General features: G+C 40.8%; 1 protein-coding gene across 1 annotated transcript in view; it reads right to left on the bottom strand.

Moving 5' to 3' along the window:
- LOC140737426 (vitellogenin-like) overlaps window positions 1–15,154 on the bottom strand; it is a 114,684-nt gene that overhangs the window by 51,882 nt on the left and 47,648 nt on the right. The window contains 5 exon segments of the mRNA XM_073063913.1: window positions 549–670; window positions 5,015–5,200; window positions 5,323–5,407; window positions 12,008–12,197; window positions 14,048–14,167. Of these exon segments, the coding sequence (XP_072920014.1) occupies window positions 549–670; window positions 5,015–5,200; window positions 5,323–5,407; window positions 12,008–12,197; window positions 14,048–14,167 (703 nt within the window).

Raw genomic sequence — 15,154 nt, 5'->3', positions numbered from 1 at the left:
ATCCAAGACTCTCCCACTATAGGAAACATCCTCTCCACTTGCACTGTATCCAGACTTTTTGATATTCAGTAGGTTTCAATGATATCACCCCTCATTCTTCTAAACTCCAGTGAGTACATCAAATGCTCCTGATATGATAGCCCTTTAATTCCTGGAATCATTTTCGTGAACCTCCTTTGAAACCTCCAATGCCAGCACATCCTTTCTTAGATAAGGGGCTCACAACTGCACACAATACTCCAAGTGCAGTCTGACCAATGCTTTATAAAGCCTCAGTTCCTTCTGTTTTACAACACTCCCCAGGGCCCAACCATTTATGTAAGAGTCCTACCCTCATTTGTTTTCCCAAGTTGTAATGCCTCATACTTATCCTCTTGATCATTTCTGCTTTAAGGGGAACAACCTCCCTCAGCTCTCGAAGTAACTGATCTGATTGCCCTCTGCTACTCTTAACACGACAATGCACAGCAGAAGCCCAAATTAAGAGATCTGGATAGATGATGTCACGAGTTATGCTAGTCCCTAAAGGATACTTACACCACCCTCACATTCCTGTGATGTCTTGAATTTTTGGTTCACAATGTTTGCTTCCTTGATTTCAGGTAAGATGGGTGCCACTTTCTCGGCCACCAAAGTCTCAATGGTCCGTGAAACAGCAAACACCTCAGATCTGTGGGGTCAATACCCTGAATGAATACTCGGAGGGAAAGGAGCAAACAAAAAGGGCAGCACAGCACCAGAGACCCAGGTTCAATTCCCACTTTAACCTGGAGGGAGATTCTTCTCCTGAACATGTGGGTTTCCGCCAGGTGCCACGGTTCCCTCCCACATCCCAAACACATACGGGTTAGTAGGTTAATTGATCACATCGGTGTAACTGGGTGGCATGGCAGTACAGTGGTCAGTGTAACGTTGTTGCCATGCAAGCCACCTGATCTCCATGTGAAGAAGTTACCCCTCAGGTCTCTTTTAAGTCTGCCCCCTCACCTCCGCATCCCCCACCGTGGGGGAAAATACTGTGTGCTTTCACCTCTGCTGTACACCTCTGTAGGGTCACTCCTCAGTCTGCTATACTCTAAGCAATAAAGATCTAGCTCACCAAACCTTTCCCCACAATTCATAAGACAATAAGACAAAGGAGCAGAAGTCAGCCATTCGGCCCATCGAGTCTGCTCCACCATTTCTTCATGAGCTGATCCAATCTCTCCTTTAGTCCCATTCCCCCACCTTCTCACCATAACCTTTGATGCCCTGACTACTCAAATGCCTATCAATCTCTGCCTTAAATACACCCAATGACTTGGCCTCCACTGCCGCCCGTGGCAACAAATTCCATAGATTCACCACCCTCTGGCTAAAAAATTTTTTTGCATCTCTGTTCTGAATGGGCACCCTGCAATCCTCAAGTCATGTCCTCTCGTACTAAACTCCCCCACCATGGGAAACAACTTTGCCACATCCACTCTGTCCATGCCTTTCAACATCTGAAATGTTTCTATGAAGTCCCCCCTCATATAACCATATAACAATTACAGCATGGAAACAGGCCATCTTGGCCCTTCTAGTCCGTACCGAATGCTTACTCTCACCTAGTCCCACTGACCCGCACTCAGCTCATAACCCTCCATTCCTTTCCTGTCCATATATCTATACCATTTTACTTTAAATTACAATACCGAACTTGCCTCTACCACTTCTACTGGAAGCTCATTCCACACAGCTACCACTCTCTGAGTAAAGAAATTCCCCCTCGTGTAACCCTTAAACTTTTGCCCCTCTAACTCTCAACTCATGTCCTCTTGTTTGAATCTCCCCTACTCTCAATGGAAAAAGCCTATCCACATCAACTCTATCTATCCCCCTCTTCATTTTAAATACCTCTATCAAGTCCCCCCTCAACCTTCTACGCTCCAAAGAATAAAGACCTAACTCGTTCAATCTTTCCCTGTAACTTAGGTGCTGAAACCCAGGTAACATTCTAGTAAACCTTCTCTGTACTCTCTCTATTTTGTTGACATCTTTCCTATAATTCGGTGACCAGAACTGTACACAATACTCCAAATTCAGCCTTACCAATGCCTTGTACAATTTTAACATTACATCCCAACTCCTATACTCAATGCTCTGATTTATAAAGGCCAACATACCAAAAGCTTTCTTCACCACCCTATCCACATGAGATTCCACCTTCAGGGAACTATGCACCATTATTCCCAGATCACTCTGTTCCACTGCATTCTTCAATGCCCTACCATTTACCATGTATGCCCTATTTGGATTATTCCTACCAAAATGTAGCACCTCATATTCTTCTAAACTCCAAGGAGTACAGTCCGAGAGCGGTCAAACAGTCCTCATATGTTAACCCTCTCATTCCCGGAATCATTCTAGTGAATCTTCTCTGAACCTTCTCCAATGTCAGCACATCCTTTCTTAAATAAGCAGCCCAAAACTGTACACAGTATTCCAAGTGAGGTCTTACCAGTGCCTTATACAGCCTCAACATCACGTCCCCGCTCCTATACTCTATTCCTCTAGAAATGAATGCCAACATTGCATTCGCCTTCTTCACCACCGACTCAACCTGGAGGTTAACCTTAAGGGTATCCTGCACGAGGACTCCCAAGTCCCATTGCATCTCAGAACTTTGAATTCTCTCCCCATTTAAATAATAGTCTGCCAGTTTATTTCTTCTACCAAAGTGCATGACCGTACACTTTCCGACATTGTAATTCATTTGCCACTTCTTTGCCCATTCCCCCAATCTATCCAAGTCTCTTTGCAGACTCTCTGTTTCCTCAGCACTACCGGCCCCTCCACCTATCTTTGTATCATCAGCAACTTGGCCACAAAGCCATCTATTCCATAATCCAAATCATTGATATACAATGTAAAAAGAAGTGGCCCCAACACGGACCCCTGTGGAACACCACTGGTAACCGGCAGCCAACCAGAATGGGATCCCTTTATTCCCACTCTCTGTTTCCTGCCAATCAACCAACACTCTATCCACTTATGTAACTTTCCCGTAATTCCATGGGCTTTTATCTTGTTTAGCAGCCTCATGTGCGGCACCTTGTCAAAGGCCTTCTGAAAATCCAAATACACAACATCCACTGCATCTCCCTTGTCTAGCCTACTTGTAATTTCCTCAAAAAATTGCACTAGGTTTGTCAGGCAGGATTTTCCTTTAAGGAAACCATGCTGAGTTCAATCACTCAACTCCTGGCGGTATTCTCTGTATGAACGACAGGCTGTATCTCAGTACAGGCAACAATAATAACTTAATTCTAATTCCATTTCCTCCAGTGCCCAATGCAACACTAGCACTGGCCTACCCGCCACCAGAGACATAAATACAGAAAGGTGCCAGTGACATCATATACTATAGAAACCATAGAAAGGGTGCAGAGGAGATTTACAAGGATGTTGCCTGGATTGGGGAGCATGCCTTATGAGAATAGGTTGAGTGAACTCGGCCTTTTCTCCTTTGAGCGGTGGAGGATGAGAGGTGACCTGATAGAGGTGTATAAGATGTTGAGAGGCGCTAATCGTGTGGATAGTCAGAGGCTTTTTCCCAGGGCTGAAATGGCTAACACAAGAGGACCCAGATTTAAGGTGCTTGGAAGTAGGTATAGAAGAGATGTCAGGGGTAAGTTTTTTACTCAGAGGGTGGTGAGTGTGTGGAATGAGCTGCCGGCGACACTGGTGGAGGCGGATACGATAGGGTCTTTTAAGAGGCTCCTGGATAGGTACATGGAGCTTAGAAAAATAGAGGGCTATGGGTAACCCTAAGTAATTTCTAAAGTACATGGGCTGAAGGGCCTGTATTTTGCTGTAGTTTTTCTATGTTCTATGTCTTATCATGAAGGATACCACCCATCCTGTTTATGGACTGTTTGTCCCACTCCAGTTGGAGAGGAGGCTACGTAGCATCCACGCCAGGACCACCAGACTCAAAAAGTTACTTTCCCCAAGCAGTTAAGCTGATCCACACCTCAACCCACTAACCCACCCCTCCACACCCTTAACCACTACTATTTTATCATTTGCTGTCTAAGTCACCTTATGTACAGACACTCCTGTGCCTAGTGTCACTTTATGGACATACAATCAATCTATGTATATAACTTAGCTTATGTATTTATATTTATTGTGTTTTCATTATTATTATTGTGTTCTTTATCTTATTGTGTTTTTTTAATTAGAAAGTACAGCACAGAAACAGGCCCTTCAGCCCATCTAGTCCATTCTGGACCATTTAAACTGCCTACACCCATCAACCTGAACCGGGACTAATAGTCCTCCATACCTCTACCATCTATGTACCTGCCCAAACTTCTCTTAAACTTTGAAATCCAGCTCGCATGCACAACTTGTGATGGTAGCTCATTCCACACTTTCGCCACCTTCTGAGTGAAGAAGTTTCCCCTGGTGTTCACTTTAAACTTTTCATCTTTCACCCTTAACCCATGACCTCTGGTAGTCTCACCCAACCTCAGTGGAAGAAGCCTGCTTACATTTACTCTATCTATACCCCCATAATTATACCCCCATCAAATCTTCCCTCAATCTTTGTGCAGGTCTTGTAGCTTTAGTTTTTGGTCTTGTTTGTCTGGTGGATTTGGAGCTCCTTTCCGGGGAACGCGCTAAGATGGTAGCGCGATATTAATACGCAGCAGCCCCTCCGGACTCTGGATTGGGGATTGCCAAATGTTACGTGGATTTTCTGGTGTAGTCTGTTTTGTCATATGCTTTTGTGATATCATTCTGGAGGAACGTTGTCTCATTTTTTAACTGCATTGCATTTGTGGTTTCTAAATGACAATAAACTGAATCTGAATCGAGTTGTAACCTAATCAAGTTTTCCTTTGTGCTCTATTGGATGAGGAATAGCAATTTTTTCATTCTCCTTTAACACTTGAGTACTGGAAATTACTTTAGACAACCTTGAATCTTTCTGAAGAGAAAGGAAAGTTGGGGATGGCAGGAATAAAGCAAGAGGAAACATTACTTCAGAACCATTATCTGGTTCTCTTTCTGAAGTGGAACACTGCTAATCTGCAGATTGCCTTCTTTTGCGTTTATCTTTATCGATACGTCCACAGGTAGAGTCGAGTAGAACTTTGCAGTGAACTCCAGACCAGCCTGGACAAATGGTGCATTTATACCCAGGACAGCCTTGCTGTATAGAGCCACACTGAGGGAGGAACAGACAAGGTGTTACATTAGCCTCAGCACTGGATGTGTCTGAAACTATCACATCACAAAGATGAATGTTCTTTGGAAACAGCTGCTTTAAAAAAAATGAACTGTAAATACCTTGGATTAACCTGAGCCTTCAGTTCAATGTTGGCACTAAGTAACTGAGACAAGGTGGAGGTGGTGGCTGGGATGCTGGCTGTAACTAGTGGAGATAGAAAGCAAGTAGTTTCAGTAACAATTACCTCCTTTAACAACACAAACTTCTATACAATTCTATTAAAAAGTGATGAAACATTCCAAGGAAATATATCTTTGCTATAAAGATATTTAACCTTTCCTTTAAGGGAAGGACATCAAACAAGGCTTCAAGTTGAAGTTCAAGTTCAGTTTATTGTCATTCAACTATGCACGTTTCCAGCAAAACGCAGCAATGTTCCTTCGAACCAAGGTGCACAACACAGTACATATAACACACACACAACACACAAAGTAATATTACCACGAATATATTACCAAATAAGGTGCATTTATGACACAAGTTAAAAAGTAAACAGTAAATGCTACTGGTGCTTCATGCGCGATGAGACCCAGGTAGTGGCAGGATGTTCAGCAGTCTCTCAGCTTTGGGGAAGAAGGTGTTTCCCATCCAACTGTCCTTATTCTAATGCCACAGTACCTCTGCCTGACAGCAGACGGTCAAAGCGATTGCTGAATGGATGGGTGGGATCTTTTATGGTGCTAAGGGCCCTGCATACATAATGCTCCTGGTAAATGGGTGGAGGAGAGACCCCGATAATCCTCTCAACAGTCCTCACAATCCTTCGTAGGGACTTGTGGTCAGATTCCTTACAATTTCCATACCAGACGGTGATGCAGATAGGTTGAGGTCAAGGCAGAAAATGATGGAAACACTCAACTTTCTCAGAGCTGAACCATTAACTATTTCTCTCTGCTGCCTGGCCTGCTGAGTGCCCCAGCATTTTCGGTTTATATTTCTCTGGAGAGAGAAATACTTTTAACATTTCGGGTGGGAGACTCTTGGTCAATCTCACAGCCTATCTTGTTATTGACCTTGCATCTCATTGTCTGCCTGCACTGTACTTTCACAGTAGCTCTCTCACTTTATTCTACATTCTGTTATTGTTCTACCTTGACCATCTCAATGCATTGTATAATGAATTGAACAGTGTGAACAGCATGCAAGACATGTTTTACACTGAACATATGACAATAATAGGCCATTTAATCAGTTAACGGTTGATGTTTGAATTGAGACCCTTCATCTGCACTGCGGAGAGTCCATTTCCTTATGCTATTTCCATGCTCCCAAACTCCATCAGCCCATCACCCTCCTTATTTGATCCATTCATCACCTGCCAGCTCTTTCACCACCTCTTTATACATGTGATTTTACCTTTTGTTGCTGTTGTTTCACATATTTATATGACTATTGTTTTATTATAATTGTGCCAGTAATATTATACTGTCTCTCATGTACACATGGTTCCTGCAGGTTGTTCTAGCCAGAGGTGGTAGTGGGATAAGCTTTTGCTGCCTATTAAATGCTCCTGATGGTGTGCGTCTCAAATAGCTTCCGACAACCAAGTCCAAATCCTCACATTCACATGTGACTTAGCTACTAAGCCCAGTGGAACTATTTCTATTGACCTAGCCTCTGTAGCATCCAGGTCATCTTCAAGGAGTAGTGCTTCAGAAAGGCGGTATCCAGTATTAAGGACTCCATCACCCAGTAAATGCCCTCTTCTCATTGCTATCATCAAGGAGGAGGTACAGAAGCCTGAAGACACACATTCAATGTTTCAGGAACAGCTTTTTCCCCTCTGCCATCTATTTTATGAATGGACAATGAACCCATGAACACTAACCCATATCTTTTCTTTACCTCTTTATATCGTTCTGTTCCCTCAATATTTCAGTCCGTATTGGTTCCCAGGTGCCAATATGATAGAGTCCTCAGCAAGTGGGAGAGTGAACAACCAGAAGTTGTGGTCCATGACTGACAAGTGACAAGGTTCTGCATAAGGAGTTCAGGGAGTTAGGTGCTAAGTTAAAGGGCAGGACCTCCAGGATTGTGATCTCAGGATTGCTACCCGTGCCACAGGCTAGTGAGGCCAGAACTAGGAAGATTATGCAGCTTAATACATGGCTAAAGAGTTGGTGTAGGAGGGAGGGCATACGATTTTTGGATCATTGGGCTCTCTTCCAGCGAAGGTGGGACATAAACTGAAGGGACAGTTTGCATCTGAACTGGAGGGGCACTAATATCCTAGTGGGAAGGTTTGTTAATGCTACATTGTGGGGTTTAAACTAGAGTTGCAGGGGGATGGGAACCAGAGTGCCAGAACAGTTAGTGGAGAGGTTGTGGAGGCAGATGTTGGCAAGATCTCAGACAAAGTTAGGAATCAAAAGGTTGAGCATGGTGTGACTGGCGTCTTGAGTTGCGTATAGAAACATAGAAAACCTACAGCACATTACAGGCCCTTCGGCCCACAAAGCTGTGCCAAACATGTCCCTACCTTAGAACTACCTAGGCTTTACCCATAGCCCTCTATTTTTCTGAGCTCCATGTAGCCATCCAGGAGTCTCTTAAAAGACCCTATCGTTTCCGCCTCCACTACCGCCACCAGCAGCCCATTCCACACACTCACCACTCTCTGAGTAAAAAACTTATCCCTGACATCTCCTCTGTACCTACTTCCAAGCACCATAAAACTATGCCCTCTCATGCTAGCCATTTCAGCCCTGGGGAAAAGCCTCTCATTATCTTGTACACCTCTATCAGGTCACCTCTCATCCTCTGCCGCTTCAAGGAGAAAAGGCCGAGTTCACTCAACTAATTCTCATAAGGCATGCTCCCCAATCCAGGCAACATCCTTGTAAATCTCACTGAAAATATATTTCAATGCAAGTATCATAGGAAAGGTGGATAATAGTCCTGAAGATGAGGGAGCTGGTTTACAAACAGAGGCAGTGTGTAGTGAGGGGAGGCTGCTGATGGGGCAAAATTGCAGTCAACAGGATGAGTTGCAATGTAAAAGGCGGACAAAGTCAAAAAAGGTGAATACAGGACTGAAGGTGTTGTATTTGCACATACAAACAAGCTGGATGAACTCAGCAGGTCGGGCAGCATCCGTTGAAATGAGCAGTCAATGTTTCAGGCCGAGACCCTTCGTCAGTCCTGGGAGAGCTTGTGCAGTATTCCCTAAAGGTTAATTTGCAGGTTGAGTTTGTGGTGAGGAAGGCAAATGCAATGATAGCATTCATTTCAAGAGGACTAGAATATAGCAGCAAGGATGTAATGTTGAGAACTTATAAAACACTGGTGAAGCCTCACTTGAAATATTGTGAGAAGTTTTGGGCCCTTTATCTTAGAAAAGATGGCCATATTTATTTACTGTGCTTGAGAAGTTTAACTTTAGTCCGACATTCATATCCTGGATTAAATTGATATATCATACTCCAGTAGCCTCGGTTTTTACTAACAAAGATCTCCTTTTTTTTGTTTATTTCGGGGTACCAGGCAAGGCTGTCCTCTTAGTCCATTATTATTTGATATTGCTCTGGAACCTTTGGCAATTGCTATTAGAGAATCACCGAACATTTTTGGCATTACTCACAGGATGGATATTCATAAGTTATCATTATACGCAGATGACTTGTTATTATACATTTCTGATCCTGAGAAATCCATTCCTCTAGTTATATCATTGTTGGCTCAGTTCAGTAATTTTTCCGGGTATAAATTGAATCTTAATAAGAGTGAATTGTTCCCCTTAAATAGGCAGGTTCCAATTTATGGAAATTTACCTTTTAAATTAGTTAATGATTATTTTATATACTTAGGGATTAAAATCACAAAAAAATAAGGATTTATTTAAGGTTAATTTTCTACCCTTAATTGATCAGATTAAATGTTTGTTTACTAATTGGTCACCATTGTCTTTATCATTGATAGGTCGAATTACTGCTATTAAGATTATTATTTAACCTAAGCTTTTATATATATTTCAAGCGGTAACAATTTTTATTCCGAAATCCTTTTTTGATAATGTTGATTCCAAAATTTCTTCATATATATGGCAGAATAAAAATCCTAGGTTAGGTAAAAAATATTTACAGAAGTCAAAAAAGGTGGATTGGCATTGCCAAATTTTAGATTTTATTACTGGGCAATTAATATTCGATATTTGAAATGTTGGTTAGGGGATTTAGATTTATCTCCTAGCCCTCATTGGGTAAATTTGGAAATTAAGTCTGTCCAAGGATTTTCATTGGGTTCTACCTTAGGGACTTCTCTTCCTTTTGCTCTTTCTAAATTACATAAACGAATTGACAATCCGATAGTTAAACACACTTTACGTATATGGTTGCAATTCCGGAAATTTTTTGGGTTGAATCAATTTGTTTTAGTAAGTCCTATTGTATCCAATTTCTTTTTTCATCCCTCTATTTATAGACCAAGCTTATTTAGTTTGGAAGACTAAAGGTATACTATGATTTTCGGATTTATTTTTGGATAATTGCTTCATGTCTTTTGAACAATTATCTAATAAATATAATTTGCCCAGATCTCTTTTTTTTACAGATTAGGAACTTTTTAAACACTGTACTTTCTACCTTTCCAAATCTAGATTCTGAGTATTTTGGAGAAATTGTTAGAATTAAATCCTTTTCAGAAAGGTGTAATATCAAATGCTTACAATATAATTATGAAAGTACATTCAGAGGCCTTTTATAAGATTAAGAATGATTGGGAAAGAGAACTTAACTTTTCTATCCCTATTGAGAATTGGGATAAAATTCTTCAACTAGTTAATTCATCGTCTATATGTTCTAAACATTCATTGATACAGTTTAAAGTTGTGCACAGGGCTCATATGTCCAAGGATAAATTAGCTCATTTTTATTCCTATATAAATCCTATTTGTGACAGATGTCATTCTGAGATAGCGTCTTTAACTCATATGTTCTGGTCTTGTCCGCTTTTGAAAAAATATTGGAAAGACATTTGATATTATTTCCACGGTATTGAACATTGATTTACAACTTCATCCTATTACTGCAATTTTTGGTTTACCAATGATGGACTCACTCCATTTATCCTCTTCTGCTTGTCAAATGATTGCATTTCTTACATTAATGGCTAGAAGATCTATTTTGTTGAAATGGAAAGAAATTAATCCTCCTACTGTATTTCATTGGTTTTCTCAAACTATGTTATGTCTAAATTTAGAAAAAATTAGAAGTGTTGTATTTGATACTTCTATTAAATTTGAAAAGATATGGAGACCATTTATTCAATATTTTCATATGATGTAATATGACCCTGTTCCAAGCCTATTTGTTTTTCCAGTTTCGATTTTACATATGTTGAGAGGATTGGAGTTGATGACACTAATGATTTTGTATTTCTGTTAGATATTATAAACAGCCCTTTTTTTTCATTTTTTCTTTTTCCCTTTTTTCTTCTTTCATTTTTTTCCTTATTAGTTATTAGATTGTTAGATTAGTTTTTTTTGCATATTTTTTTTTCTTTTTCCTTTTTCTTTTTTTTAATATATATTATGATATACCTAGGTTTGCCTTGTTTATTTGTTACTTGTATCATCCATGATTTGGGAAGACTCATTTATACTGTAACTATTGCTTAGGTATTCTTTCATGTTCAGTTGAAATGTGTATGTTTGTAATCCCATTATCTATGTATCAATTTTATTATGTTGATATTAATAATAATAATAAAAAGATTGAAAAAGAATTGGAAAGAAATTAATCCCCCTACCACATTTCATTGGTTTTCTCAAACTATGTTATGTTTAAATTTGGAAAAAATTAGAAGTGTCATATATGACCCTTCTATTAAATTTGAAAAGACTTGGAGGCCATTTATTCATTTTCACATGAAGTAATTTGACCCTGTTCCAATCCTATTTTTTTCTGGTTCTGATTTTATATATGTAGAGAGGATCGGAGTTGGGGACACTGATGATTTTTTGTCTTTTCTTAGACAGTATAATAAGCCCATGTTGTTGTTTTTTCTTTTCTTTTCTTCTTTTTTTTCCTATTAGTTAGTAGTTAGTTTGTTAGATTAGTTCTTGTTTTTTGGGGTAATAATTTTTTTTCTTTTTCTCCTTTTTTTGTTTTTTTATATTGATATACCTGGTTTTTTCTTTGTCTTGTCTATATTATATTTGTATCTTGTATGATTTGGGAAGACTTAACTACATTGCACTTATTGCTCATGTATCCTTTTGTGCTCATTTTAGATTTTGTAATTCTGTAATCCCAATAACTATGTATCAATCTTATTATGTTGATATTACCAAAAAGATTGGAAAAAAAGACCAGAGGACACAGTCTCAGAACAGAGGTGCATCCTTTTAGAACAGAAGTGAGGAGCAATTTCTTTAGCCAGACTGGTGAATCTGTGGAATTCTGTCACAGACAGCTGTGGAAGCCAAATTTTATATATTTAAGGCAGAGGTTGATAGATTTTTGATTGGTCAGGGCATGAAGGGATACAGGGAGAAGGCAGAAGATTGGGGCTGAGAGGAAAATTGGATGAGCCATTATGAAAGGGAGGAGCAGACTCGATGGGCCAAATGGCCTAATTCTGCTCCTATATCTTACGGTCTCATGAGAGGTCTTGGCCCAAAATGTTGACTCTCCATTCCCCTCCACAGATACTGCCTGACCCGCTGAGCTTGTCCAGCAGTTTGGTTGTTGCTGTAGATTCCAGTGGCTGACCTCTCTTGTGTCACTTTGCTTCTGAGAGACTTACCCTGAAAGGCAGCTTTAGCCAATACTGCCGAGAGAAGGGACAGTTCCGTGGACAGGCCCAGGCACGTCGGGACAAAGCGGTGTACCTCCGATGTCACCGAGGCCGCTGACAGATGCAATTCCATAGGCTTTCTGAACCGGGCTATAATCTTCTGCAGTGTGCCATGTTTCCCATTCACACCAGACAATAACTGTCAGGGGAAGATTCAACGGTTCAAGGTCAGCAGAAGGCACCATGCATTTTAAGTTCAAGTTTTTAGTTCGAGGTATACATAGCTGTTAGCATAACACCATTACAGCACCAGTTACCGGGTTCAATTCTATCGCTGAATGCAATGAGTTTGTACGCTCTCCACATGACCAAGTGGGTTTCCTCCAGGTACTCTGGTTTCCACCCACATTCCAAAAGACATATGTGCTGGGGTTAGTAAGTTGTGTTGGCACCAGGTGCATGGTGACACTTGCAGGCTGTCCCAGGCACATTCTCGGACTGTGGTGGTCGTTGATATCAAAGGACACATTTCACTGTGCGTATTGATGTTTCAATGACTATGTGAAAAATGAAGCTAATCATTATAGTTACCCTTATTCCCAGGGTATGAATTTCATGTACAGTAGCTTCTCACCACTTTGTAGTTCCAAGACAAGAACAAACGTGAGTTAACATAAACTTAACTCATGAGGTGGCATTGTAGCACAGTGGCTAGCACAACGCTTTACAGTACCAGTGACCCAGCTTCAATTCCCATCACTGCCCATAAGGAGTTTGTACATTTCCCCTCTCACAATCCAAAGACGTAACGGTTGGTAAGTTAATGGGTCATTGTAAATTGTCCTATGATTAGGCTATGGTTAAATTGGCAGGCTGCCGGGCGGTATGGCTCAAAGGGCCAATTCTACACCCTCAATAAATTTATTCTCAATAAATAAAATTATATAAATATTATAAAATTATGGCTTTATAAAACTTGGGTTTCATTTCTGGTCACTCCATTATGGGAAGGATGTGGAGAGGGTGCAGAAGATGTCCACCAGGATGCTGCTAAGTTTGGAGGGTAGGAGATATAAGGATAGGTTGGACAGACGGGGTTGTTTTCTCTGGAGTGGCGGAGGCTGAGGGCAGATTTGATAAAATTCTGAGAGACATAGCCATACAGCCAATGACATTTTTTCCCAGGATTGAAGGGTCTAATACCAGAGGGCATGCATTTAAGGTGAGAGAGGAAAGTTCAAAGGAGGTTTAAGGGGCAAGATTTTTTTTTTTTTTACTGAGTTGTGGGTGCCTATGACACATTGCACTGCCTGGGGTGATGGAGGCAGATAACATAGAGGCATTTAAGAGGTTTGTAGCCATACTGTACATGAATGCACAGAGAATGGAGGGGTATGAACATTGTGAAGACAGAAGAGATTCATTTACTTAGTTTAGCACAACATTGTGGGCCAAAGTCCCTGTTCCGTTGCAGTACTACACTCGGTCTCTTCATTTGTGTCCCTCCTGTACCTAATAAAATGGCTACTGAATGTATTTTTGTGGTCTTCTGCTGCTGTAACCCATCCACTTCAATGGTCAACGTGTTATAACTACTGTAGTAATGTGGTTATTTCGATTACTGTCAACTTGAACCTTTCTGGCCATTCTCCTCCAGTCACTCCCATTTTGCCCACAGAACTGCCACTCACTGGATTTTTGTTTTGTTTATCGCACCATTCTCTGTAAACTCTAGAGACTGAAAATCCCAGGAGATCAGTAGTTTCTGAGATACTCAAACCACCCAGTCCGGCACCAACAGTCATTCCACAGTCAAAGTCACTTAGATCACATTTCTTCCCCATTCTGATGTTTGGCCTGAACAGTAACTAAACCTCTTGACCATGTTTGCATGCGTTTGTGCATTGAGTTTCTGTCACATGATTGGCTGATTAGATATTTGCATTAACGAGCAGGTGCATAGGTGTACCTCATAAAGTGACTACTGAGAGTATGTTCTATAGTCTAAATTACATCAGTCGCAGGAGAATTGACAAAGCTATCTCTTACCTCGATCACTTTGTGAATATAATCCTTTCTGAAATCCACAAAGGCGATTTCTTGATTAAATACTTTCAGGTATGCTGAAGCAAGTGGGACTTTCTCTGGCACAGATTTTAAATTGGGGATCTGTTGAAAAAATGAATACACAACATAAGAATTCAAACATTGACAGCAGTACTTTGAAACACAGGAACCTGTGTTATTTCGGAGGACCTGCCCTGGGCCCAACAGGTATGTGCAACTGCAAAGATTCAGCATGATATCCAAAACTTTGATAAACTTCTATGTATGCGTTGTGAAGAATATATTGACTGGCTACATCACAGACCAGAATGAGTTAATAACTCATCAGGGGTGATTGATAAATTCGTGGCCTAAGGTAGAAGGAGATGAGTTATTAACTTCAAACTTTCTGCATAATCACTCAAAGAGTTGACCTGCATGTGCATGTAACGAGAGCTGTATAACTCATCTCCTTCTACCTTAGGCCACAAACTTATCAATCACCCCTTGTGTATGTACTTTGATAATAAATTTGCTTCAAACTTTGACTGCAGATGCTGGAACCTGGAGTAATCAGCAATACATAGGAGGAACTCAGTGGGTCAGGCAACATCTGTGGCGGGAAATGAACTGTCAAAGTTTTGGTCCAAGACCATTTAATTACATCTCCTAGACCCATCTCCTGCACTGTTAAATCCCAAAACCAGCTAGTACTTCTGTCTTCAGCCATTGTCCCTGTTTGTTCTCCACCCTGTGACAAACCTTGCCACGACTCTCACCCTCACCATCCTTTTTACCCTGTGCAGTTATGGTCACCCCATTCCAGGAAGGATGTAGGGAGGGTGCAGAAGAGATTCACCAGGATGCAGCCTGTATTAGAGGGTATGAGCCATAAGGAGAGGTTCATCAAACTTGGTTTGTTTTATCTGGAGCTTCTGAGGCTTGGATAAGGGGCCCAAAACTGCTCACAATACTCCGTGTGGTCTGACCAATACCTTATGAAGCTTCAGCATTACATCCTTGTTTTTATATTCTAGTTATCTCAAAATGAATGCCACCTTTACATTTGCCTTCCTCACCACAAAGGGTTCCCAACCTGGGATCCACGGT

The sequence above is a fragment of the Hemitrygon akajei genome, chromosome 12 (assembly GCF_048418815.1).
Source record: "Hemitrygon akajei chromosome 12, sHemAka1.3, whole genome shotgun sequence".
Taxonomy (NCBI): Eukaryota; Metazoa; Chordata; class Chondrichthyes; order Myliobatiformes; family Dasyatidae; genus Hemitrygon; species Hemitrygon akajei.
This window is presented reverse-complemented; position numbering and strand designations above follow the sequence as displayed.